Raw genomic sequence first — 24,180 nt, 5'->3', positions numbered from 1 at the left:
CCCCCCCCCCCCCCCCCCCCCCCCCCCCCCCCCCCCCCCCCCCCCCCTCCTCACACACACACACACACACATCCCCGCACAATTACACACATACACGCTCTCACACACACAAATCAACCTTGGCTCTTGACAGATCAAGTGGGACAACGGCCGAGGCCAACCTGCAAGCCTCATTGGTGAAGCGAGCCCGCGCCATCATGGCCCCTTTTGTCTTGCGGCGACTCAAACAAGACGTACGTGTTGGGGCTTGCTTTCCCAACAGACACAGCGGTCGAGGGAACGACCCAGTCCTCATTGATTGTTTTTTTTTTCGAAACCTTGTCCCAGGTGTTGTCGCAACTCCCTCCAAAGCGCTACCGCGTTATCGAATGTAGCATGACGGAAGAGCAAAAGTCAGAGTACCAGCGTCTCAAAGCAGAGGCCGAGGCTGCATCTGGTCCGTTGCTTCTTTCTCTCGCCCCCTTTTTTTTAAAAAAAAAAAAAAAATACCCGTCTTTTTCCTTCTCCTGTTGCCGCTGCATGGGCATTTGTTTCCCGCTGTGCTAACAAGCACTCACTGTATGGGACAGATTTGCGCAAAATGATGGAGGAAGCTACACGCGCCGATAGCAAGGCTAGCAGCCCTACACCAGAAGGCGAGGCCGATGCATTGGCCTCGGCCGCGGACCCTTCTGGGCGCACCAACAACGTGCTCATGCAGCTGCGCAAAATGGCCAACCACCCGCTTTTGCACCGCTGTCATTACAAAGACGATAAATTGGCTCAAATGGCGAAACAAATCTTGCGTGATCCACATTATGACGAATGCGACGAGCAGGCTGTCTACGAAGATATGCAAGGTACGTACGCACCTACCCATCCACCCGGCGTGTATGGCAGCCTCCTTTCCGCCTACTAAGAAAACAGAAAAATGCAGCATAAAGAAAAGACCACAATTATTTTTCTTACCTGATGGTGGCATGGTGCATCAGTCATGTCGGACTTTGAGTTGATGAAGCTCTGCAACAAGTCACGACCCTTGCAAAAGTTTCGCCTTGGAGACGAGGTCGTGGACGAGGCAGGCAAGCTCAAAGTGCTTGAGCACTTGCTGGCCCAGAAGCAAGCAGATGAAGCTCGCGTCCTCATTTTTAGCCAGGTAAAAGCCCATTTTTTTGTTCCCCAACCCGACCCAGAATAACTGAGATGCGTGACATGTGCGGGAACACCACATCTGTACCCTGCTTCTCTCATCCCTGCCCCCTTTTTGTAAATAGTTTACGACCATGTTGGACATTCTCGAGGATTTCTTGACACGGTGAGATCATGTGGCAGCTTCTGCTGTCTGAACTTTTTCTCCATGACTCATGCAAGCGTTTGTGCACCATCAACAGTCGCGGCTACGTCTTCATCCGCTTGGATGGCAGCACGCCGGTGTCCGAACGGTGCGTGCCTGTAGCCTTGTTTGCGCAACCCAGTGCGAGTCATTTGCAGCAAGGTGTGTGCACTGTAGCTTACCCCAACTCCTTTCCTCACCATGGTGTGTCTGCACGAACGTGTTCAGACAAGACCTGATCGATCAGTTCAATGAGGATGAGGAGATTTTTGTCTTTCTTCTGTCCACCCGCGCTGGAGGCTTGGGCATCAACCTCACCGCGGCCAACACCGTGGTCCTTCACGACATTGACTTTAACCCGTACAATGACAAGCAGGCTGAGGATCGGTACGTCGCTTTGATTTTTCAACGTTGTCCGCTCGAAGCGATACTCGAAGGCAGAGGTTGTCAGGTCATGGCGATCCTGCTATACCCATGTGCGCACACTCCCGTGCACGAAGACCGTCTGTCTGACACTCACGCTTCAAACTCCTTGTTCATTGCGTCCTGGCCGCGCCCTGTTCCCCAGATGCCACCGGGTAGGCCAAACAGATAACGTCGAGATTGTGCGCTTAATTGCCGACGAGACCGTAGAGGTGGACATGCAGGCCAAAGCCGAGGCCAAGTTACAGCTGGAGCGCGATATGACTGGTCTTAAGAAGGATGACGCACACATTGTCAAAGTCCAGAGTAGCCAGGAGTTTTTGGCCACGCCCAAGAGTGACAAGTAGGCGCCGAGTGCCTTGCCATGTCCATGAAGCATCTAGGCTTTGGGTCCAGGCATTGTCGCCCTGCATGTTTTGTGTTGGTATCGTTGCTGCGTGCGTTTTGGTGTGAAGCTCCCGCAAAGCAGAAAGCTGTGGCTTGTCGTGCAGTCATAATGGCATGAATTGCAAAGCCTTAGTCATCAATTCCAAAGGGCAGCCTTTGCTCAATAATCATCATCATATTCTTCTAGCTTCCTTGTGCGTACGCAATCTGTTCTCAGGTCGTTTTCTGGGGTGCTTTGGCACGCTTGCTCGGAGTGATGGCCACATCGCAGCCACATTGTGAGCAAAAACGGTCACCTGGGCGTCGGGCCTTGCCACAGCCTTTACACATTTGCTCGCTGTTGGATCGCTTCAGCGACGGGGCCTTGCTGCTTCTGCTCGAGCCTTTACCCAGCAAGGCTGCCGATAGTGCTGTGCGAAGGCAATTCAAATTGAGTCGGCAGGGCTCAATTCAACCAGCGGCCAACATGCGACAGACCTACCGTCTTGCCCGCCGGCACGTGGGCGACGCGGAGGTGGAGTGGTTCGCGTCGGTGCGTTCTTGCTAATGCTGCTTCGTGTGGGGCTGCTGTGCACGGTATGCACGTGCTTTTTGACGTGCACAGCCTCGACGTTTGCACGTGGCTCGATACCCAATAGCCTGACCAGATACGTTGGCGCGACAGACGATGGGTGAGTTGCATGGCCACGCAATGATACATTGCAGCGCATGACGTACCGCTGCACATTGGAGGGCCGGCCTTTGCCAACGTTTAGATCGTGTTGCTGTCGCTGGTCTCGGGTGGTGCGGGCAAGGGTACGAAGGTCTTTGGCAGTAGCCACCTTGGTGGTCAGGTCTGGGTCAGAGCGTTGCTGGACCGCACGCGAAAGCGCTTGCTTTAGACCAGCTTTGCTGTATGTTTTTGTACGCGGAGGATCGTGGGTGGCAGGTCGATGCGGGGTAGGTGCAGTGTGAGCCCCGAGGTGCATGGCGGGCGTGCCGTTGAATGAGTGCGGATAGGGACCGTGATTGTCTCGTCTTACTATTGGATGAAACAGTCACGCCAGGTCTGGTCGGCAGGCTTCTCACGGCGTACGCGTTCGGAGAGCTTGTCAAGGCAGATCTACATTCAAGTGTGACAACCGTGAGCATGTCCAACCACAGTCATCAAGCCGTGCGATGGGGAGAAATTGCGGTGTTTGACGCCGGCGCTCGCAGGGCGGGTTCAAACCTCGCGCCAGCGATGGTCTACTTGACCCAGCAGGTGAGGGTTGGCGTTCTCGATGCGTACGAGGTCACTGAGGTGAATAACAAATAAAAAAAAAAAAGAAAGAGAAAATGGGTCAGAATCCTAAGCAACACTTAAGATGCAGTGGGATTTGCGCGCTTTGATTGGTAACAGAGGGCCCTTACATCTCATCGCAGGCCTCGAGAACAGGTCGCATTAGGTCAATGGGTACACGGTCGCCGACTTCTTCGATGTCATGCCGTAAGCTGCGCCGCGAGCATCACCGTGTAATGAGCAGTAAGTATTTGAAGTGAGTGAGTGCGGCTGTGGTGCCTGATCACCAAAGACACCGGGTCCAAACGAGGTGTGTGCCAAGAGGGAGGGAAAGAGAGGTACGGGCGAGGCATATTTCAAAATGAGGATAAGGCCTGAGCACACGGGTTCAACAAAAACAGTACCTGATGAGGCGTTCCAAGCAGAGATCCTTGAGTGTGGGGATGCCCATACGCATCGATGGTTTGGCAAGCGAGGTGGGCAGGGGTCGCTGTAAAGCCTTGGTGGGCTTGGTACCGTGCGGTTGCCGGGGTGAGAATGTGGCCGGGGTGGGGATAGGTGGCGTAGACCCGGCGGCGTGCGATGTGGGCGACGAGGAGGCAGCGGCTGAAGTAGGCACGGAGCCGGTGCTATCTGCGGTTGTGGGGGCTGTTGATGGGCGCGGCGCCGCACGGGGACGGACGCGACCGGGCAGTGTGGGGCGGCGCACACTGTTGTTGTCCTTGCGCTCCTTATTTACGGGGGCAAGCAGTCGGGTGGTGGAAAAGTCACGCAAAGATGTCGGCTCGCTGGTCTGGCCGGATATGCCATGCCGTACAGCTTGAGAGCTCAGGCGCTGCCGCTCCTTGAGGATGGCTTGTTTGAGCTGCATGTTCATCAAGGACAGATTTGCCTGTGGCAAACGAGGAGCCTGACATGCAAGTCCAATGTGAGGTGTCTCGAGACCTGGTCCTTGGCTGGATGGTGCAGCGCCGCTTACTTGGTCGCGACTGGCACGATTCATCCAAGTCGAAACAACATGCTTGATGGCTTTGCGCACGGGCTTGCGCTCTACGCACACGGCCAGATCAGATAAGTGGTGTAAATACCTGACGCACGACAGGGGCAGCTCAATGTCGAAATGTGCGAGCGCTTTATGCAACAGGCGACCGGTCTTACTCTCCGCTTGATGAAGGGAGGTGAGGTGGGCGATGAGGTCTGTGTCAATGATCATGGCGCTGGAGACGTGCACGTCTTTGGCCAAGAGTGTGCAGGCAGCCATGCAGTTCTTCTCGGGCAGGCCTTTCTCCACGCCAACGCTGATCAGCGCCAAGTTGCGGGCCGTCGACTCATCCAGCGGTCCATTGGCTGCCATCTTGCAGATCCAGCACCGCGCGAGTTGGCAGTAGCACCCACAACACTCTTGTCCCCGTCGTTTTGCTCTCCCTCTCCAAGAAAGTGAGTGAGTGAGTGAGTGAGTGAGTGAGTGAGTGAGTGAGTGAGTGAGTGTGAGTGAGAGTATGTGAGTGTGAGTGAGTGAGTGCGGGTGTGAGTGCGTGAGTGCGGGTGTGAGTGCGTGAGGGCGTGAGTGAGTGAGTGTGAGTGAGTGTGAGTGCGTGAGCGAGAGTGAGTGCGGGTGTATCTGAGCGAGGGCGCGAGGGCGTGTGGCTCGGCAGAGCGCGCTGGCGCTGAGTTCCAGATGTCATATAATATCTGACAATAATACTTTGTGAAGTATTTTACGCTGATGATGAAGAAGATTAGCCGATTCAGTAAGGTCTACAACGTTAAATATACTTAAAAGATGACGCAGATAACTGCCTTTTATTCGTGTCTTTTCAGAAAATTTTTTTTAACGAATTTTTCAATTTTTTTTTTTTTTTTTGGGAGACAGCGCGAATCTCTGCGTGCTCGTTCCTTCCTGCACTTCTCCCGAACGAGCCTTGTTTCTTGTCTTGGGGTGCTGATGATGGTGGTGATCTGACTTGGAAAACTGTTAGGTGCACTTGATCTGTGAGTGGGTGCGGTAACGACTGTGGACGGGTTGGGGTGCGAGGCTTTGAGGCGTGGAGCGAGCACCATGGCTGGATCGGGGGCAGCGGCAATAGCGGCAGGGACTGCGTCTCCGTCCATCAAGTCTGCGTCAACTGGGACCTCATACGACGGCGCCGGGGCACCTGTGGTGATTCCCATCAAGTTTGCTTTGTGTGACAACGTGAGCACCATCTATCGCGAGATGACGCGCCTCTTGCGCCACGAGTTTGGCGCCAAGCGGATGAAGGGCACCAGCACCCGCCTCGACCTCTTGCTCGGCGACCGCAACAATCCGCCATACTTTCGCATGGGCATGATGGCAGCCACCCACGGTGGATTACCGCCGCTCATCAACTTTTATCGCGGCAATGACCGTCTCTGTCAAAAGGCTAAGATGGCCCAGCTGCTGCAGGGGGGGACAGCGGCAGCCGTGGCATCAGCGTCTACGGCGCCCAAGGGGCACACATCTGTGCAAACTCTGACCAGCGCACGCCGTCAGGAGCGCGGTAGTGCCCCAGCACTGCTGGGCGTAGCGAGAGCTGCTTCAGGACAGACACCCCAAGAGCGCGGTCGACAGACCCGGCGACAGAGCGAGCAAACGGAAACGCCCATCAGCGCCGTCAGCACCACATCAAACCACCGCAATCGCCTGATAAATGGTGCAGACCACTCTGACAGCGAGAGCAGCATGAGTAGGACCAGCCGGACTGGTGCTGAAAGCGTGCCCATGGCAAAGTCGACTTCTTGCAGTCGCCCCACCAGTGCTCGAACCCGCAGTGGGCTGCTCAAGGTGACCAGGGCGCCACCACAGCGACCAACTTGGCTCCCGGAGACATACACCGTGCGGGGACAGCGCACGGAGCAGCCAGACCATGAGCGTGACTTGCTTTTGCTGGCCCACGCGCAACGTCCTCGCGTTTGGATTGCCAAACCCACCTGCGGCTGTAAAGGGGAAAATATTTTGATTGACGACAACCTCCCGCGCCTGCTCCAGGCCATGGATCATTATCGCTTTCTATTTGTCGTGACCGAGTATTTGCTCGAGCCCCTACTGCTCACGCCGGGTGGACGCAAGTTTGATCTGCGACTTTGGGTCCTTTTGGACCCCCAGTATGAGGCCTTCATTTTTGAAGAGGGCGTTCTGCGCACAGCCTCAACACCCTACACGGCCGACAGCTGGGATGATGTAACACAGCACTTGACCAACCACGCGATCCAAGAGGTTCACGCCCAAGATTACGAACGGTACGAACCGGGTAATGAGCTCTTTTTCCCCGACTTTCGCCTCTGGCTTCAAGAGCATCGCGGCGTAGACTTTGATGAGGAGGTCATGCCACAAATGGCACAAATTATACATCAATGTTTCGATGCACTGCGCCCTTCCTGTCAACTACCGCCCGGCCACGCTTACCACAGCTTTCAGCTCTTTGGGTTTGATTTCATGTTGGATGCCGCTATGAAGGTATGGCTGATCGAGGTCAACGGCGCCCCTGCGGCTGCCGCGCGGTTGACTACGCCCATTGCCCATGACCTTTGTCTGCACGTGGCCCAGTACTTTGGCTTTGTACGACATCCCAAGACCCGGTTCAAACCGGTCCTGGACTTGATGTGATGTCTGGTGCGAGCAGCGCGGTTGTGCTTCTGCTTTTGTTCCGCGCCACAGACGCCGGCCAGCTGCTGTGCGGCTAGCCAGCGGAGGTGTTCACTGGTGTACTGGCTGGGGACAATGAGTCTACCTGGAGTGGGCGGTTGCGGGCATGAGGTCCTGAGAATTGAAACGAATCTTTCTTCATGGATTAGGTTGACACCCGTGCCGTAGGACAGCAGGTGCGCAGCACCAAAAAAAAAAAAAAAAAACAGAATAAAACAGACTCATTGAAGAATTGCATTTCTCGGCCTGCGTGGTGCAATATCATTCAAGAGCAGAGCATGTCAAAACAGATGGCTTCGCTTAAAGAGGAGAGCAGAGGTGGCTCCATCGAAAAAACAAACAACGACACCTAAAGCAACGTGGCGCTTAGCGCCTCGCCCTCATTTTGGCGCTGACCGCGCAAAGTGAAGGTGCGTGGAGAACGAGTGTGGTGCGCGGGGCTAGTTGCAAGGGCACACCCAAGCATCATGTTCAAGATGGGCGTGCCTGCGCAGCCTGCTGCTCATCGCGAAAGACGGCGGCCATGGTGTCCAATACATTGTCTGGCTGCTCGAGGTACAGGCGCTCAATCACTGCCTGATACAGGTTGTCAAAAGGTTACGCGTGAGAATTGGCTCAGGTGAGCGTCAAGGGCAACCATTGGCGCAGGGTCAAAAAAGGCCTTGACAAACCTCAAACACACGGCGCACGCCCTTGTCTTCAAGATATTGCTCGAGCTCCTGGCGGTCGTAGGCAGGCGCTGGCTTTTTACGCTCGGCGGCAGACGTGGAAGGACGGGTATCCTGATTGATGCTGGCCAACACTTCTTGTATCCTGTCATGCTCAGGGCCTGCTTCGAGCGGCGTCTTTGTCTCATCTGCAGGCGCTTGCTCAACGGGTTCAAAAGGAATAGCAGCCCGTGCACTAGATTGTGGATCTTGGTCGCTTGCCGGCGCCGACGCCTCCTCCAGCCCCTCGTCGCGCGTTGTGTCCGGTCTCACAGCCTCCATTGCGTCCGACTTGTCCACAGCATGAGCGTCACCCACCGCCAATTTCAAAGCATCTGTGACCGTGGCAACTGTAGCTGGCGCGTCTGCAACTGACGCATCTGCAGGTGGCGCATGTGGATCTGGCGCGTCTGTAGCTGGCGTATGTGTAGCTAGCGTGTCTGCAGGTAGTGCATGTGGAGCTGGCGCGTCTGCAGGTGGCGCATGTGGAGCTGGCGCGTCTGCAGCGGGAGCCGGGGTGGCTGTTGTGCTCGTTTCGCTCGGGCTCGCCATCATCTGAAAAAACACAAAAAAAAAACCAAAACTGCTCAACGACAACAATCATCTGACATATATATGTCTGACAAACACGGATTTCCGCTGCAGTACTCAATGTCGTGTGGTAGCAGTGCACATCTCCAAAGCTTTTGTAGTGAAATAAAGAGTTTGTGTAGATATTAGCCAATTAGTATAGGAGTGAAGCATAATTTAACGTAGAAGATCTGGTACTTTATGTGACACGATTTTTCACAGGCTTTTAGTTGCCATTTTTCATGCGATCGAATCACACAGTACGTACGTACGGGGACGAGCCAGCAAGCCAGCGAGAGCTGCACGCGCGACGTGTGTGTGTGTGTGTGTGGCTTGAGGGGTACAGGATGATCTCAGCGGTTCAAGCGATAGGGTGGTGGGGCTGGAGCGATACCAGTCGTATCTCTGAGAAGAAGATGCGCAGATGCAGAGCAATGGAATTTGGGAAGAGCCGGGGAAGGACCTCAGATTTAGTGAGAGGAAGGGGCAGTCAGACAGACTGGGCGATTGCAGTGCAGATCACGTTGTGGTCGTGGCAGCGTTGTCGCTGCGGGGTCATGAGTGCATGGACGACCAACTGTTTGTCCAGCACATCGGCACGTTGCACTCACCATGCCTGACTTTTTGTTCATTGAAACAGGCCAGTGATCTCTCGGTGTGCTTCACATCACCGGACTTCTCGCAAGCAGGAAGCTGCCATCAGCACAATGTGAGCGCGCTTTCTGGACGCTCGACTCATCGCCTTGGTGACACTCTAGCATGCAAACCAGATGTAACTCACTAATGCTATTGAACTTATTTGGTCTGTTCGAGGCTTGCAGGGCGCAACAAAAGAATTCATTCGACGTGAGCTCCATTCCTCTGCCGACCGGTTGGCAGGTCGGCAAGGCGCCCAATGGCAAGCCTTTCTTCCTCAAGTAAGCCATGGTGACTGAGATCAGAAGAGCTTGCACCGCCGACCACCCGACCTCAACTCCAAACGCACGCTCACCCGTCCCCTCGCTCAGCCACAATGACTTTTCTACTCATTGGTGCCATCCACTGTTACTGCATCACGGTTTGTGTCAACATGTCCGAGGTCGCGGCTCTTTTTTTGACTTTTGAGTTGCTTGCCTTGACTTTTCGTGTCCGAGTACCGCATGGCACCTGACTTCAATTTGCGCGGCAACAGACCTGCCACCTGGCTGGGAGAACATCGAAGATGGAGATGGCAACATTGTCTACTACAAGTCAGTCACAATCGTGCTCTGCCGCGTCGTTGTGGTTTCTCCCCTTTCCAAGGTCGGCTCACTCGCGTCCGGCGTTTGGGTCACATCTCACGTAGCCACAAAGATCGCGTGACTACACGCTTTGCTCCTGATGTGCGCACGACTGACGGTGCCACCCACCAATCGGCACTGCATTGGTATGTTGTTCTTCCTTTTCTCCTGCTCTTTCTCTCTCTTGTCTCGCCCCAATACCAGCGCACACGGCTTGCGGTACGGCTCAGTAGCCCATTCTTTGCCCTCTATACTTGCAGCCACATTCTGCGCTTGGCCGGTGAGGGTGACGCAGACACCTCGACGGTGATTGAGCTTGATGAGAAGCGCTTTCCCTGGATCAAGGCTCTCCTGCACGACCCGGCTGGTGTGTACTCTCAAGCCCTGCTGTGAAGGCCTCGAAGCGGGTTATTTCAAAGCCGATTTCGTCTGACCTTTCCCCATCTCATCTTGAACTATCTGCGTGCAGAGATTGGCCCTACCATTGCCTGGGACTCGCTCTCTGCCGAGGACATTGATGATGTTCTCTTTCAGCTGTCGCAGGCACACCTGCTCCGTCTGCGTGAGCTTCAGGAACAGGACAAGGGTTTCAATGCCATGGAACGAGCACGTAAGCGTCTGAAGCAAGCCCGTGAATATGTGTGCTGGCAGGGCGCCCGCCGTAAAACCCTGATCTAAGCTCAAAGCTCAGCCCAGCTCGTTGCTAGAGCATCTTTAACTTTCTGTCAATATCCCTCCCATCCTTGGCTAAGCTGTGTGCGAATTTACACTCTTGGTTGGTTGAGCCTGCACCAGGGAATTTTTACCAATCCAGCCCAAAAGCATATTTACAAACAAACTACGTACAGTCACAAAAGCAAAAACGGGAGATTCGTCTTGTTGTACAAGTCCTGTTGGACTTCTCTTTGCCACGCAACGCAATCGAAGAACAATGCAATGCAATGTGTTTCAATTCATCTAGCATCTGTTGGGGTTAAAAAGTGCGTGTAGACAAGAGCCAACAAGCAGGCTGCCCCCTTCAGGCGAACTCATCCATATGACACCCAACTTTTTATGTTGGGCTCTCACTTTCGCGCTGTGAGTCAGGGTCATCTCGTGGTGGGAGCTCAAAACCCGAACGAGAAACGCCCTGTTCCCATCTGGGTAGCCATGCTTTTCTGTACTCTGATTCACATGTCGACTCAGAGCGCACCAGACGTTGCATCAACAACTCGCATCAGAGTGCAATGAGGCACAACAATGTAGGAGAAACAAAGGTGGTAACAATCATTTTAAATGTCAGTACACAGCAAGACAATCCCATGATAAATGTGATGGACGCGGTTTAGCCCTTGATGCCACGGCCCGAGTCTTTCTTATTGGAGCAATGGCACAGCAGGCCAATCAAGAGAGCCAATACACCCTGTACCAGATGCAAAGAGACAGCGTCAGTGCTACGTAGCATCAGATCGAGTGGACAGGACGGCTAGCGCCTCTTTGTATGGAGGTGATCGATCGTACCAAGCCAATCAAAAGCCAGCCATAGTTGGGAATGTAGGCATCGGTGCGCAGGGCCCAATTCAAAATGTCATCCACGGAGAGATTGCTACACATCCCAGGCAATGCGAAAAGGTGAGCCAAAAGCAAGTCGAGCCCTCTGCAATTCGCCCTGTCTGAGCTCGTACCGCAAAAACTTCTCCACATCGTCAAAAGCCGTGCGGCCACCTTCAGCTGATTCACAGTTGCCTGAAGTGCAATCAAGAATGGGGGCGAACCGTTATTGATGCCACCCAGGGCCACAGGGCTAGAGCATGGGAGATGAAGCGAAAAAGCATACCTTCGGTTGTGCAGACACCAATACGAACATCGCCGTTGTCACCCACGTAGTTGCACTTGGCTATTGAAAAGGAAAAGAATAAGCAGAAGAAGACCAAAGAAAAGAAAGGGCAAAAAAAAAAAAAAAAAAAAAAAAAAAAAAAAAAAAAATACGTCGATGAGGACAGAAGGAGGCATCGATGAGATCGAATATGGGACGACGGAAAAGAAATCACGTACAGCCAGGGCTGCGGTCCAGGCTTTGCTTGGAAAAGCCGGCGTCGGAAGAGCCGGAACGCAGGGTCGGGTTGTAGGCAAGGGCCGCGTTGACGTTCTCCAACAGCTTGACCTCACCGTCTTCCACGCATGAAACCTTGCACTGGTTCTCCGTGCTGAAAAAGCCCTGTGCATCGCGCATGCATTGATGAGCCATGTGTCCCACACAAACCAGCGCGTTGGAGCAAGATGTCATGTCGAGGATGGCCTCTGACAAACCTCCTCAAGACCGAATGCGTCACAGATGGAGAGCGTGCAGCGAGTGGTGTCACCACTGCCGGTTTCAGAGCACATTTTGTCCTTGTAAGAAGCGCTACAGTAGGTGGACTCGACATAATAATCAGCTGCGGGGCATTCTCCAGTCGTGCAGGTGGCTACGCAAAGGAGGGTGTTGTGAAAGCAGCACATGAGAAATGGGAAACTTCGGCCCCCCCGCCCCCCCCTATTCGCCCTTGCAAAGGTCAAGTACATGTTGCACTCGCACCTTCACGAACACACTGGCTTTCTTCGCGGCAGACAAAGCCATCATTCTGGAAGCTGCAGTCGGACTTGCAGCAGGCGCCATTGACGGTGTGGAACGGCGAGCACTGCTTGCCAGCTCGCAAATTGCAGTTGTCGGCGCTGCCTTGGGAGAACACGTTGCAGCACTCATCTGCTGCAGGACAACCAGAGGCAGTACCACAATCGCACTCCTCATCACCTTCCTGCACCAGATTACCGCAAATGGAGGCATCGCTGTCGACAAAGCAACCGCCCTTGGCCTCAACTACGGCCGTCATGAGACTCTTGGACTCGGGTGAGAAAAGGAAGTTGTTCGACTCAGATCCGTCGACCGAGACGGGGTACATGAGATACTCGCCATTGGCACTGCCGGAGGGATCATCGTGGGTGCTACCAAAGTTGTGACCGATCCTGCAGGGCGATTTTTGTTTTTGCTTGTGAGGAATAGCAGAGCACAAACTCGTTTGGGCGGATTGGGGCCCACAAGAGCTGGCACGTACTCATGGGCAATGACGAGCCAATGGGTCAGTTCAGGCACTGCGGAGCCATAGTTGAGCGTTGTGCTGAAGGCCGTATTGGTGTACACATTGCTAGACTTTTTCTGGCAGATGCCGCCTGCGATACCGAGTCATTAGTGTGGGTGAGCACGGAGCAGCATGAATCGCCACCGTGGCAATCGAGCACAAAATGGGGCAATGCTAGCAGCGCCGAGATGACTTGGATGCAAGCACCTACCAGGGGTCGAGTCGGCACGGCCGAGGTAGGCGAGACCGAGGAGACCATCCGAGAACTCTGTGCGACAGTGGGCAAACGAGTGAAGGCATTGCTATGCTCTTGCCTTGTAGCAACCAAAAAGGGGCACCTCAAGTTGGCTCGAACCTTGGTGGGTGACGAGATGGGCCAGGCAATAGTCTTCCCAGTTTTCGCCGGCAAAGTTGTGCAGAAAGTCTTCACCCGATGTAGTATCGAGCACAAAGCGCTGATCAGAGCTAGAAGTGATGACCTGTTGAAGTAGACGGGTGTACAAACGGGGCATTATACATGGTCAGATGGCCGAAAAACCGGGGCCCGGATGGTCACAGGGAGCGCAGACAGCAACATGTTGACAGGCCGAGCACTGCACCAACCTCGATGCGGCCAATCTTGATGCCAACGAAAACGCCATCAGCTTCAATGTTGTTGTCCTCGTAGAGTTGCTGGACATTGCTGAAGGAGCTGACGAGGAGTTCGACGGTGCGACCGATATCGCTGTCGCCGTCGCTGCTGCTGGTGTAAAAGTTGCGGTCGGCAATGACGGCCACGTCGCAGGCCGTGCGCGAGTTGTCAAAGGGATCGCGGCGGTGGCGCGTAGTGGTGTTGTTGCGGAAGAAGGGGACGGGTTTGGCGGCCTCGGGGTCTTCGGGGCCGTCAAAGGTCATGACCTTGCACGAGGAGTGGTTGGGGCTCACGGGGTTGACGTGGTCGGAGAGGCGGTAGACGACGTGCTCGTCGTGCTGGGCGTTGTCAAAGTGCCAGGCAGCCGGTTCGACAGCGTACATCTCCGTGGGGGTGATGATCTGTGCAAAGCACGAGCCGTTCTTGTCGACGCGAAGGTGGAGGTGGGAGGCATCTGGATATTGGGCAACGTAGCCACGGTAGAAGGAGAGGTGGTCGAGGCTGTAGGGGCGCTCACCCTCCTCATGGACTTCGATGATTTGTACGCGATCGGAGAAAAGCTCGGTATTGGGCTGGACGATCAAGGTCAGCTCCCTGTGTTGAGACAGCGCGATGGCCCGCGGGTGGGTGAGAGGCGAATGGCCGATGGGCAATGGCTTGCGGGAGTTGAGGAGTGGGAGTGGGAGCGAGCTGATGAAACACCACCACCACCACCACCACCACCACCAACAACAACAACAACGTACTCATCGTAGACGGGAATGTTGAGGGAAAAGCTACGGGTCTTGGGGGTGAGATCACGCGTGTAGCGGGACGGCGTCGTCACCTGGTCGGGATGAATTCGGATGCGCTGAAACTTGTTCACCCGGTCGTTGAGTGCGCCGCTGCTAGCAGCTAGTGATGAGGGCAAGCAAAATTCTGATGAGCCCAGGAACAAGGGGTGCGGGGGATGAAGGTGTGATGCCAGGTAAAAAGCCAGGGGCATTCAACGTACGGTTGGCCACGGCCACGGCCACGAGGCCGGCCAGGGCAACGAGGCAAAACTTCATGATGGCGCGCAAAACAGGTCCTAACCAAGGCGAGCAAATCAAGACGATTGAGAATCGGGCATGGGCCATCGCAAGCGCGCTATTTCCCACCCACGACTCGAGGGCAAGGGCCCCGAGTATGAGGAAGAAAGAGAGAGGGAGAGAGAGGAAGAGAGAGAGGAAGAGAGAGGGCGAGGGCGGGAAAGGGGCGGGACCTGCACACATCTGCACTGTCCTCTCTCTCTGATCCCTAACGACTGTGCCAGCTTGGCAGTCTCATGATCCACCCCGTCCTCACATCCGTCTGCCAAACCAGTGGGGCAGACCACGACAAAACCTTTGCCCCACCCCACCCCCCTTGGCCTTGGCCTTCTTCGTTCTGTCGTCGCTCGCTCGTTCGGCTCTTTGCGTGCATCGGTCGGTCGGTCTGGACCCACCTCGTTGTCACTCGCGCTTGCAGGTTTTGAAAAATAATATAAAATAAGAGAGAGTGTGAACGCGATTGATTTATTGGGAGAGAGAGGGGTTGATCTTGGTATACAATGAAGAGAGTTGAAGGAAACAATGATAGATGCACTGACTTTACAATGGGGTTTTAATGATACTGCAGAGAGCCAATTGTCAGCCATGACCAATTCCAGAGATTCTTCAAGTGTGTGGAAAGAAATCAGAGAGAGGCGCGAGCGCAGGACGGCTTGCCCATGCTTGGGTAACACCACCGCCCCCTTCGTTCGACCTGACAACCGTTGGTCGCTACTGCACTTCTTGGTCGCGGTGTCGTGGTAAAACAGGCGCACACTTGATCCGTCTCTCAGGGACAAATGCTTTATCATCAGGCGGGTCCGTCTTCGTCGTCGTCGTCGTTTTCGTCGTCGTTTTCGTCGTCGTCGTTCTTCAGATCGCGCTGCCCTTTTGCGTGTATGGTAAACAGGAGAGCGGGCAAAGGGCGAGACAGGTGTAAGACTCGAGCTGGCGTCGTCGTTCAGCGCCATCACACCTTACGACTGACCAAAACCGTTTTGGCGTCACACATGTGCTGCATTTGGGTCATACCTATATGGGGGTGTTCAAGGTAAAGTTAAGCTATGGCATCACACGTGAGGGGTGAAAAGGGTACACGGGCAAAGAGCATGCGAAAGGGGAGGACTGCTGGGAACTAAACGTAAAGTCCGATTTATGGTACACTATGGTAATGTTCCGTCGTCATTAGGCTGGTGTGCACACCCTCACGGTTTACTGCAACAACTCGGGGTTAAAGTAACGTTATCACATTACTATGCAGCACAAACCCCTTAAATTACTCCATTAACTGTGGTAGCACCTGTTTTACTGTTCTCAACACCTGTAGTTGCCAGAGCATCAAGTATTTGTCAGACAATGTCAATCAACAAAAGCAGTCGGGCAGCGTCATCGCAAACTTGGAAACGGCAGCGCCGCAGTCGGGCTCCTCCGATTCACTTGCTCCCGTGCTTGGCGTAGTCTGCTGATCTTGCATAGACGGTGGTGATTCTGGTCGGTCTCTCTGCTGTGCCGACGTGGCAGGGATCTGCTAGCTGCACTTCTCTCCTCTCTGATTCAGCGACCCTCTGCAAGATGGAGTCTTACGCGGCTGATGGCGCGACGGCCATGATGGCAGCTGGCGCGTCAGGGCCGGCGCCAGGGTTTTGGGAGTGGGTACAGGGCGCAGAGTGGACCATTCCTGACTGGACAACAATTCTGTGCAATACGCTTCGCCTCACAGCCGCGGGTGCTGTCGTTCTGGGCACTGTTGCGCTGGCCTGGGCCCTGGCCTACTACCTCTTGCTGTGGCAGGTGAGCAGTGCGCCCGAGACCCGCCACAGCTTTCGCGTATGCACTCATGTTTTTGAACATCCATGTGCTAGGTCCCCCTCTTTCGTGAGCTGATTGGAGCCAAGCCCATTGGCAAGGGATATGCCTCTGATCAAGAGCGGCAGCGCCGCCCGCGCACGGTCTATCGTGACCCCCAGGCTGCCCGAGACACTTAGATGGGTTGATCTTTGCTTGTCGTTCAGTCATTGACGAAGAAAAGATGAGGCCTTTTGGTTTTTCTTCTCCTTGTTCGATGTATCGCGTGAATCCGTGTGAACCCGCGTGTACCAGCAGTCACCACTTGCCCCTGCGGGGCCCAGAATGACCTGCCCTGGTGTACATATCTACAGTCAAAGTTCTTGTGTTCCGTCTATGCTCGCACCCCTGTCACCGTGTCCCCTTGAGTGAGCGAATCGACGCTCTGTGCCAAGGAGCATGTTCATCGTTGTGCTACTCCCATGTTCGTGCCGGCCCGGAAGTACGACCAGCCCAGTGCTGCACAGACAGGGACAGAGATACGGAGATAGAGAGACGGAGAATTGGAGACATGGTGATCCAGGCCGATACATCGCACAGTGGCAGGGGGAAGACCAGGCCCTGACACCAATCATGTGAAGAGCTGCAGAGAGACAAGAGCAGCCACAGCTCCAGACAGACACAGGCACAGACACAGACACAGACACAGACACACAGACACACAGACACACACACACACACACACACACAGACACACACACACACACTCACACACAGACACACAGACACACAGACACAGACACAGACACACAGACACAGACACACAGACACACACACAGACACACACACAGACACACACACACGCACAGACACACACACACGCACACACAGATGTCAGATATTTTCCATCCTTGTCTCTATCTATCTTTAGAAATGGACGGGTCGACCCGACGGACGACGACGACGACGACGACGCTGGAGAGTAGTAGTACGGTCGCGGCAGCGGTGATTGCGGCGCATGGTGTTATTCGACGACAGCTGCAGTATCAGCGGGCAGAGCCGCAAGGAGCAGCGGGGCGCAAGGATGATCTGAGCCTTGATGCGGCCGTGGCACGGGAACACTCGCTGCCCGCAGCTCAACTCGACCGGGTCATTGATGAGCTCACCACGTGTCGGCGCTTGTTGCTTTCGGCCGCTCATGATTCCGTGGCGTCGGTCCTCGCGCGCCATCATGGTTCGCTTCGCCTCTCTTGCATCACAAGTCGCCTCTTCGGGCTCATCCATCCAAAGAAAGCACACTTTGAGAGGCACGGTCGGCGCTGCCACACCAGTCTCACTGGCACATGACGCGCTCTGCTTGCTTCAGATTTGCTGCTCCTCGAGGTGACGCCCGCCATCGGGGCAGCATTGGACTTACCGACGGCTCAAAAGCTTATCGATGATCTTCTCCTTCACCACGCCCTTGACGTTCCCGTTCTCTTGCTTCAAGCTCTTACGCGCGTCATCAAGGCACCTGGGTGCGTGCCATGACTTTGGGGCTTGCCACACACGTCACGGCTGGCGCTCATCGGTCGTTGGATCCGCCATTGCAGCAGCGCGAGTCACGCCCAGCAAAAGCGGTGTATCCGCCGCCTACTCAGCACAGCCATTCAAGAGCGGGACCTTGAAGCCGAGCTGCTGCACAGCCCCTTGGTAAGCCCCGGTCCAAGGCATCGTGTGCTCGGAAGCATTCGGGCTCATTTGCTCCCTGTGCATTCGGGTCTGCCCTGACCTTGCACCAGGCGGCACAGCTGCACGAATTCGATCGTGTCCTCGTCAACTTTCCCGTCAACTATGCCAACTATATGCGGGGCTCGGTTGGACCCGAGCTTTCTGTGGCGGCCTGGCAAGATCGCCTCGCCCGCGCGCTTGGCCCCTGCTTACTCGACCCGGCCCCAGGCACCCACAGCGTGAGCCTGCGCCCCCTGGCTCGCCCGCCATAGGAGTTTGACCCACGTGTGCGCGTGTTTGGCTGTTCACGTGCTCACACCTGCAATCTCATTGTCACACAGTCGTACTGGACGGCGACCGCCACCCGCTTGTTGGACCATGGCTTGACAGCTGCGCTCCTGGCAGGCATCCTTGCTCAACTGCCCCACAATTTGTCGGCCTGGCCCCCCCTCCTGACCAAGCTTACCAATCTGCATGCTCGCAAGCTTCTTCAGGCCCTCTTCAACACCATCAAGACGTACGGGCTCGCCGCCCGCATCACCGCTTGCTCACGGTTGGGGGCCGGGGAAAGGCCCACCCATGCTTCTCGCGTCCTTGTTTGGCTCCCTGACCATGACTGCTTCATTTGCCTTGTCTAGCGGATTGACACCAGCCCATGTGGCCTTCTTACACTGCGCGCCAAGCGCTGCTGCTCAGACAGCCTTGTGTACCGCAGCTTGGGCGCAGCCCTTGAATGCAAGACAAGCAGCTCGCCTTGTGGCTGCCGCAGCGCATGCCGGTACCGGAGCACCCGAGCCAACAGGCCTGGGCAGTGCCCTCTTTGCTGCTGGCCTAAATCTCTGGGCGGATGAAGCTTTTGTTGCGCGCGGAGATAGCCGACTCCACCAAAACGTAGCGCTTGTACGTTCGCCTATACGAGGGCTCGGTCAGCTGGCATACCCTGCAATTTGACAAGGCCCCCCCTTCCCCATCTTTGCCTCTCCCGTTGTAGCTGCTGGCCGCTTGTTTAGGCTACTTGCCCTGCGAAGCTTACGCAAGCATTCCCGACCTCCAGTCTCGTATGTTGTATTGTCGACCCATGCATGGGTAGCCGAACCACCGGCGATTTGGGCAGATGCTGCTATGCTTGCCTGCGCTCATCAAGTCGTTCGCGCACATCAGGCGTTCTGCAGGGTCTGCAGCACCGGCTGGGCTGTCGAATCCCACTCGTGCGCTTGTGCAGCCTGGCTCTGGCCGAGCAGCTGGCAGTCAAGGTGTTTCAGAGCAACGACTCACCGCCCACGGGTGATGCCGAAGCTCCGTTTCACCTCGACTTTGATCTCAATGCCGAAGATCCTTTGGTACAGGTGCGAGTACTTTGCTCTGATTGAAAGCACCTCAGTTCGTCTTTGCAGCGCTCACGCCTTCTCTCGTAACCACCGCAAATATTGCGTTTTGACTTTTTGGGCAGGCGGTTCGTGAGCTGGCAGCCGGACCACTGCCTCCGGTTGACGACGAACGACTTGCACCTACGTCTTCAGAAGCCACCGCTCCACGCACGGGTGGGGTTTCGTTGTGCTTGTTTGGCGTGCTGTCCTTGATGCGTGCTCCATCGCCTCTGCTATCGGCAAGCAAGTCTCTTCTTAATGGGCGTTGGTGCATTTCTTAATGGACGGCTGACCTGCAGATACAGGTGCTGTGGCGGGATCTGAAGATGCGGCATCGCCCGCGCCAGCCTCGGGCTCACCGTCCGTGCAGCCCACCGAAGAAGCATGGGATAGTGACGATGAATTTGAGCCCCTGCCTGCTTATGCGCAGCCCATGCCTACGGGCCCGCGCTATTTGCGCGACGCACTTGAGGTGCGCCGGTTCCTTTGACTTGCTTGCGCTATTGCCGCGCGCTGTTCTTGATGGGCTTGAGCTCAAACCAAGTCATCGGCCGTGGTCCTTGCTGATAGGTTCTTGGCGAGAAGGACGTTGCCTTTGAACGCTGGCTGGAGGGTCTCAAGAGCCTGGCGGAATTGACTGCGCAACAGCCAGCAGATCTCGCCGAACTGGCGGTGCCGTTGCTTCGCCGCCTCTTGCGCTTGGAAAACTCATTCAACGAGCAGACCTTTGATGGTTTGAAACAAACCATCATGGTCAACATTGTGGTGGCCCAGCCTACCTTGAGTGCTCCATTCTTGACAACGACGTTCTTTGAGGAGGAAATGGCCCTTCAGCACCGTGATCTACTGCTGACTGTCATAAATGGCGCGGCACAGCGCCTGTCAGGCCGCAGCCTCTTGGATGACCAACACACTCCGCCTGCTGCCCCCAGCACCACTTCCACCGCCACTTCCGTGGACCCATCCAGCAAACCACCGGATCAGCCAGCCACCCCTGAGGCCATCATTCAAGCCCGCCTGGCCCAAAAGACGCGACGCTTTCACTCCCGGGCCCGAGCCACAGAATGGGGTGAGAGCCGACCCCCTTGCCTTTTCTAGTGGTGTGAATGGCATATTCTTTTTGAAATGCTTTCTGTGCCCTCGGAGCTCATGCCACGACGTGTGCCACGTGCTCCGCCCCAGGCCGTGCCAATGCGTTTGCTGAGATTGGGCCACAACTATTCTATCCGCTTGTCGCATACCACGACCGCCGCGTGCGCACGATGCGTCTCATGGTGCGTCGAAAATATGTAGCAACCGCCAAGTGTACTGGCGCTGCGCCTCATTTCTTCTGCATCTTGCTTCCGACCACAGGAGGACGATACGTGGCTCCTGGCAAATCTCATCCGCACGCTGAGCACCATCATCTACTGCATGGGACCAGCGCTTGCCAACGCGCATGCCATCTCCACATACATTGAGTGGGTTTGCTTTGCAGAGAGTAGGCCTGACGCGGGCATGTTTACTCATCGCTTCCCGCTGTGCCAGGTTTATGCTCTCGCTGGACCCCCGTGGCAGCGCCAACGTGTTGCTGGCAGCATGTGCGGGCCTTCTCATGGCTCTGCGTGTGGCGGGCGAGGGCCTCATCGTGGAGGACTTTGTATTGGCCATGGGCACGCTAGATAGTTGGCTCGAGGTGAGGGGTTTAAAATCTTGTGGATGCTGCATGGGTGCAGCCACTCACATTGCCTCATGCCCCTGCCCTCGCATCTTGTGCTTGCAGAAAATCATGGTTTCGACAGACTTTGCGCCGCTCCAGCGACTGAGCGCCATGACGAGAGCGGCGCTCGGCGCTTATCGACCCAAGCTTCTTTCCAATGTTGCATAATCGATTGATACTAGCAGGGCAGGAGGTGGTCAAACACGCGTGCTCAACGAGACACCTTCTTTTGCGTCCGTTTGAACACGTTCCCCATTACTCGACCTGGGAAACTGTTAAATACCAAGCAATCCCACGGCCTCCATATGCCTTGGTTCCTCTCGTCCTCTAAAATGAAACACACCCACGCAGTCACACACACCTTCCCCCCACTTGTCATTCCATCTACATGTATCGCCAGCCCCCCCTTCCCCCCCGAAAAAAAATAAAAAATCAGCTACGGCTCGGCAAGTGCTGCCGGAGGCTGCTCCGCAGCGTCTCGTGGAAGGGGGTCCTTGAACAGACGCAGTTTTTTGAGGCACTTGGGTGCTGTTGAGCGATAGATGGGGCGGGTGGCGAGTGCCGTGGCTTCCATTTCCGGGTGCTCGATCCACACGTGATGATCTAGCTCGCTGGCTCGCAGCTTCTCGCTGAGACCCAGCAAGGCTGGCTGGTCTTTGATCTAATAGCGAGGGCAGACGAAGGTGGTGGGGGACCACATGGTAAGCCTGTTCCCAGCACCAAGAGGCCTAAGGCTTCAAAAGCTTGCGAGCGCACGAGCAGCACAACTGCCAGTTTCAGTGTAAACGAACCTCCACCAGGACAGTGTGCATGCGCTCCAGGTCAGCGACATATGCCAAGCTCTCGGGCTGCTCACGAAACCGATGCATCGCCGCCACACTCGCATGACAGGCCTGGGTCATGACTGCACCAAAGGGCCAACGCAACCCGTTGGCCAAATCAGCCCGCACGACAACATACTGCACAATCGGATCAGCCTTGCGCACCACGGCCGTTGCTGCTGCTGTCGCCGCCATCGCGCGCGCGCGTGCGTGTGTGTCTGTGTATGCGGGGGAAAAAAAAAAAAACCAGAAAAAAAAAACAGAAAAAAAAAAAAAAAAAAAAGAGAGAGAGACCGCAATGTCAGAAAAAAGTATTCAACTCTTGACCGTTACAAAATGGTTGAGCCTGTGAACATGGCAACTTCGCCAGCTCAAGTGGCAGCCGGCGTCGACGATGTGGTGCGTGGTCGCGTGGGGGTAATGAGCGCGGAGTAAATGTGGCTACGTAGTAGTGCTCAAAGCAGGTTGCTTTGACTTGTTGCCAATGCATGATAGGAGAGGTTTTCTCCGTATCCTTTTCCCGACCAGATTTGTGTGCCTGGAACAGATGCCGAAGCGGTGGTTCAAAGAGAGGATGCATTCGTCTCGGCTGTTCATTACATATCTCAAACGGCAGTCGAGTACAAGCTAGCCATGTGGACTGCACAGACTGGTGACGGAAAGCGGAGTCGGGTCTGTATTCCGCTGGGGCCAGGTGACACTCGCTTTCGGGGTCTAGATCCCAACATCGGAGAGGAGCTATCCCGTTACAAGCCCAGGTAAGTTCTTGTCCTGAACACGGATGGGCAGCAGCACAATGCATCAACCACGACCCTGTGCTTTTTGTGTCGTTAGCCCACGCGACGAGAGCTTGTTTGCTCTGTGTCAGCAACGGTATCCGTGCGATAAACGCCATGTACAGGGCCAGGTGATCGGTTTGGTCCGTAAGGAAACGTCGAGGGATCGATCTGACAGCGCGGATGTCATTTTTACTGCTCAGCGACAATGGCAGACGTGGGCTAGTCTGACGCGACTCGGAGCGATGTAAGCGACGTGATTCAGCCAGTGTGTCAAGGTTGTGCCTAATGTAACAGCTTACGCATTCTTTGAATGTGTCCAGTCTGCGTCCTTCACTGGATCAACTTCGGCTCGCATTCGCGGGGTCAGAAATGCACCTACTGGGACAACCTCCGGCTCCTGGTTCACCCGACGATGACGAGCATCAAGCAAGAGAGCTTCTTTTTTACGTGGAAGCCATGCTTGCGAGTACTTACAACCACTTGCGAGCGATTCATCGCCCCGAGCTCCCTGCGTTGTGTACTTTAATCTCACGGCAGGAAGATGGCTCAAATCGCATGCACAAGCCTTTTTACCGCATGCTGAGTGTCCTGCTGGACTGGTTCTCAGACGATTTTCCGGAAAAGCGCGAGCCAGGGGAAGGTGCATCAGAGCGGCAGCCGGCCATGCTGTGGACTCATGTAAGTGCCTGTGCCGTTGACAGCGTCTCTTGGATATTCAGTTGCATTTGACCCACCGATCATGCCCACCAATCGTAGCTCGCAAGTAACTTAAAGTCATGGGAGCAGATGCGCCGCATGCGCACAGCGGTGCAGTTTGGCGTGACCGTGCGAGAGCTGAAGCTGTACAAGGCGAATGTCGCGCATGGCACGCTCATCAGGAAACGCATTTCTGATGAGGCTTTGGCATTTTGTGCTCGCCCTGACTTGTCTGACGGTGAAGAGGAGTTGGACTCTGCGCATACTGTGAACGAGGAAATCAATCAGCCAGGCCGACGGAACCGTGTCCAACGACAGTGCGCACGGTCTGGTGCTTCTGCCAAGCGCAGGAGTAGTGGTATGTCTGACGTGCCTCGCAGTCAAGCGTAAATATGGTGACTAGAGCAGTTTCCTCAATATTGTGGCACACCACCCCACCTCTTGACAAACTAGAGCGGTTCCTTTCCGAAGATGGGGACGAGGACGAAGGTACTGGAGGAGCGGATGCGATTAAGGCCGTCATAGCTGACCTCTGGAAAAAAGAAAAGGAGCGCTGTGAGGACGAAGAGAAGAGACGGCGGGCAGAGATTGAGCAGTTGACAGCTCTTGTGCAGGAACAGAGAGCCCTTGTGAAGCAACAGGGCGAACAACTGCAGGCCATGCACGGTTTGATGGAGAACTTGGTTCGAGTCGTCGACAATCTTGACCGTGTCACCTCCACCTCCCCGTCGCGGTATGATGCTGTTAATAAATACTACTACTATTCATGTGTCATCACTTACGAAGCCCGTTCTCGATCCCACTTGAGAGGGTCGGACTGATTTGTGCTTTTCTGGAAATTGATTGTCATGTTGGCGTGTGGCATGTAATCATTCGGGCCGCACGTTTGCCCTGGCCATGTGCCACAAAACTCGCCGACAAACTTGGGCCATCGCGTGCGCCACAGCGATTTGCAATCATGTTGA

The 24,180-nt window shown here is 55.2% G+C and overlaps 9 protein-coding genes across 9 annotated transcripts in view; 5 read left to right on the top strand and 4 right to left on the bottom strand.

The window, feature by feature from the left end:
• MONBRDRAFT_14642 (uncharacterized protein) overlaps positions 1 to 2,082 on the top strand; it is a gene marked incomplete at both ends in the record, with an annotated part of 3,405 nt that extends 1,323 nt beyond the window's left edge. Inside the window, 8 exons of the mRNA XM_001743488.1 lie at positions 134 to 233; positions 328 to 392; positions 610 to 839; positions 972 to 1,135; positions 1,254 to 1,294; positions 1,371 to 1,421; positions 1,541 to 1,699; positions 1,881 to 2,082. Of these exons, the coding sequence (XP_001743540.1) occupies positions 134 to 233; positions 328 to 392; positions 610 to 839; positions 972 to 1,135; positions 1,254 to 1,294; positions 1,371 to 1,421; positions 1,541 to 1,699; positions 1,881 to 2,082 (1,012 nt within the window). The remainder of the gene's footprint in view (positions 1 to 133; positions 234 to 327; positions 393 to 609; positions 840 to 971; positions 1,136 to 1,253; positions 1,295 to 1,370; positions 1,422 to 1,540; positions 1,700 to 1,880) is intronic.
• A 1,061-nt stretch (positions 2,083 to 3,143) lies between these two features.
• On the bottom strand, positions 3,144 to 5,061 carry MONBRDRAFT_31370 (uncharacterized protein; the record flags this gene model as incomplete). The annotated part of the gene is made up of 6 exons (XM_001743167.1): positions 4,542 to 5,061; positions 4,363 to 4,433; positions 3,788 to 4,275; positions 3,515 to 3,595; positions 3,333 to 3,399; positions 3,144 to 3,224 (listed from the first exon to the last, which is right to left on the bottom strand). Exons 1-6 carry the CDS (start codon positions 4,735 to 4,737, stop codon positions 3,144 to 3,146), a joined length of 984 nt encoding a protein of 327 aa, XP_001743219.1. The 5' UTR covers positions 4,738 to 5,061.
• Positions 5,062 to 5,442: 381 nt separating this feature from the next.
• On the top strand, positions 5,443 to 7,008 carry MONBRDRAFT_14687 (uncharacterized protein; the record flags this gene model as incomplete). The annotated part of the gene is made up of 2 exons (XM_001743487.1): positions 5,443 to 5,826; positions 6,208 to 7,008. The coding sequence occupies 2 exons, from the start codon at positions 5,443 to 5,445 to the stop codon at positions 7,006 to 7,008; spliced, it is 1,185 nt and encodes a 394-aa protein (XP_001743539.1).
• A 510-nt stretch (positions 7,009 to 7,518) lies between these two features.
• On the bottom strand, positions 7,519 to 8,306 carry MONBRDRAFT_6085 (uncharacterized protein; the record flags this gene model as incomplete). Its single annotated transcript, XM_001743166.1, has 2 exons — positions 7,519 to 7,623; positions 7,719 to 8,306. 2 exons carry the CDS (start codon positions 8,304 to 8,306, stop codon positions 7,519 to 7,521), a joined length of 693 nt encoding a protein of 230 aa, XP_001743218.1.
• Positions 8,307 to 8,566: 260 nt separating this feature from the next.
• MONBRDRAFT_23221 (uncharacterized protein) lies at positions 8,567 to 10,261 on the top strand (the record flags this gene model as incomplete). Its single annotated transcript, XM_001743486.1, has 8 exons — positions 8,567 to 8,584; positions 8,965 to 9,033; positions 9,138 to 9,241; positions 9,332 to 9,381; positions 9,496 to 9,553; positions 9,649 to 9,729; positions 9,817 to 9,950; positions 10,053 to 10,261. The coding sequence occupies 8 exons, from the start codon at positions 8,567 to 8,569 to the stop codon at positions 10,259 to 10,261; spliced, it is 723 nt and encodes a 240-aa protein (XP_001743538.1).
• Positions 10,262 to 10,516: 255 nt separating this feature from the next.
• Positions 10,517 to 14,795, bottom strand: MONBRDRAFT_31368 (uncharacterized protein). The gene is made up of 14 exons (XM_001743165.1): positions 14,775 to 14,795; positions 14,304 to 14,378; positions 14,056 to 14,203; positions 13,282 to 13,903; positions 13,034 to 13,157; positions 12,890 to 12,946; positions 12,655 to 12,769; positions 12,138 to 12,565; positions 11,873 to 12,027; positions 11,618 to 11,780; positions 11,400 to 11,459; positions 11,248 to 11,308; positions 11,084 to 11,168; positions 10,517 to 10,985 (listed from the first exon to the last, which is right to left on the bottom strand). The coding sequence occupies exons 2-14, from the start codon at positions 14,356 to 14,358 to the stop codon at positions 10,908 to 10,910; spliced, it is 2,151 nt and encodes a 716-aa protein (XP_001743217.1). The 5' UTR covers positions 14,359 to 14,378; positions 14,775 to 14,795; the 3' UTR covers positions 10,517 to 10,907.
• A 1,171-nt stretch (positions 14,796 to 15,966) lies between these two features.
• Positions 15,967 to 21,099, top strand: MONBRDRAFT_31367 (uncharacterized protein; the record flags this gene model as incomplete). Its single annotated transcript, XM_001743485.1, has 16 exons — positions 15,967 to 16,149; positions 16,221 to 16,307; positions 17,182 to 17,377; positions 17,510 to 17,660; positions 17,736 to 17,835; positions 17,925 to 17,999; positions 18,195 to 18,370; positions 18,864 to 18,911; positions 19,076 to 19,199; positions 19,304 to 19,394; positions 19,526 to 19,692; positions 19,791 to 20,289; positions 20,403 to 20,494; positions 20,574 to 20,700; positions 20,798 to 20,895; positions 20,983 to 21,099. The coding sequence occupies 16 exons, from the start codon at positions 15,967 to 15,969 to the stop codon at positions 21,085 to 21,087; spliced, it is 2,319 nt and encodes a 772-aa protein (XP_001743537.1). The 3' UTR covers positions 21,088 to 21,099.
• Positions 21,100 to 21,355: 256 nt separating this feature from the next.
• Positions 21,356 to 21,935, bottom strand: MONBRDRAFT_14689 (uncharacterized protein; the record flags this gene model as incomplete). The annotated part of the gene is made up of 2 exons (XM_001743164.1): positions 21,356 to 21,580; positions 21,711 to 21,935. 2 exons carry the CDS (start codon positions 21,933 to 21,935, stop codon positions 21,356 to 21,358), a joined length of 450 nt encoding a protein of 149 aa, XP_001743216.1.
• Positions 21,936 to 22,076: 141 nt separating this feature from the next.
• MONBRDRAFT_23218 (uncharacterized protein) overlaps positions 22,077 to 24,180 on the top strand; it is a gene marked incomplete at both ends in the record, with an annotated part of 4,662 nt that continues 2,558 nt past the window's right edge. Inside the window, 6 exons of the mRNA XM_001743484.1 lie at positions 22,077 to 22,139; positions 22,236 to 22,498; positions 22,575 to 22,659; positions 23,057 to 23,197; positions 23,276 to 23,573; positions 23,669 to 23,898. Coding sequence (XP_001743536.1) covers positions 22,077 to 22,139; positions 22,236 to 22,498; positions 22,575 to 22,659; positions 23,057 to 23,197; positions 23,276 to 23,573; positions 23,669 to 23,898 — 1,080 coding nt within the window. The remainder of the gene's footprint in view (positions 22,140 to 22,235; positions 22,499 to 22,574; positions 22,660 to 23,056; positions 23,198 to 23,275; positions 23,574 to 23,668; positions 23,899 to 24,180) is intronic.

The sequence above is a fragment of the Monosiga brevicollis genome, genomic scaffold, assembly GCF_000002865.3.
Source record: "Monosiga brevicollis MX1 MONBRscaffold_3 genomic scaffold, whole genome shotgun sequence".
Classification (NCBI taxonomy): Eukaryota; class Choanoflagellata; order Craspedida; family Salpingoecidae; genus Monosiga; species Monosiga brevicollis.
Note: the sequence above shows the minus strand (reverse complement) of the source record. Positions and strands in the feature narration are given on the sequence as shown.

Bases quoted from the DNA above. Each gene is read 5' to 3' on its own strand.
- MONBRDRAFT_31368 (XM_001743165.1), bottom strand. From the start codon at position 14,358: ATGAAGTTTTGCCTCGTTGCCCTGGCCGGCCTCGTGGCCGTGGCCGTG. The intron at 12,947-13,033 runs GTTCGAGCCAAC...ACTGTCGCACAG, and splicing joins CCATCTCGTCACCCACCAAG to AGTTCTCGGATGGTCTCCTC. The intron at 12,566-12,654 runs GTACGTGCCAGC...ATCGCCCTGCAG, and splicing joins TGGCTCGTCATTGCCCATGA to GATCGGTCACAACTTTGGTA.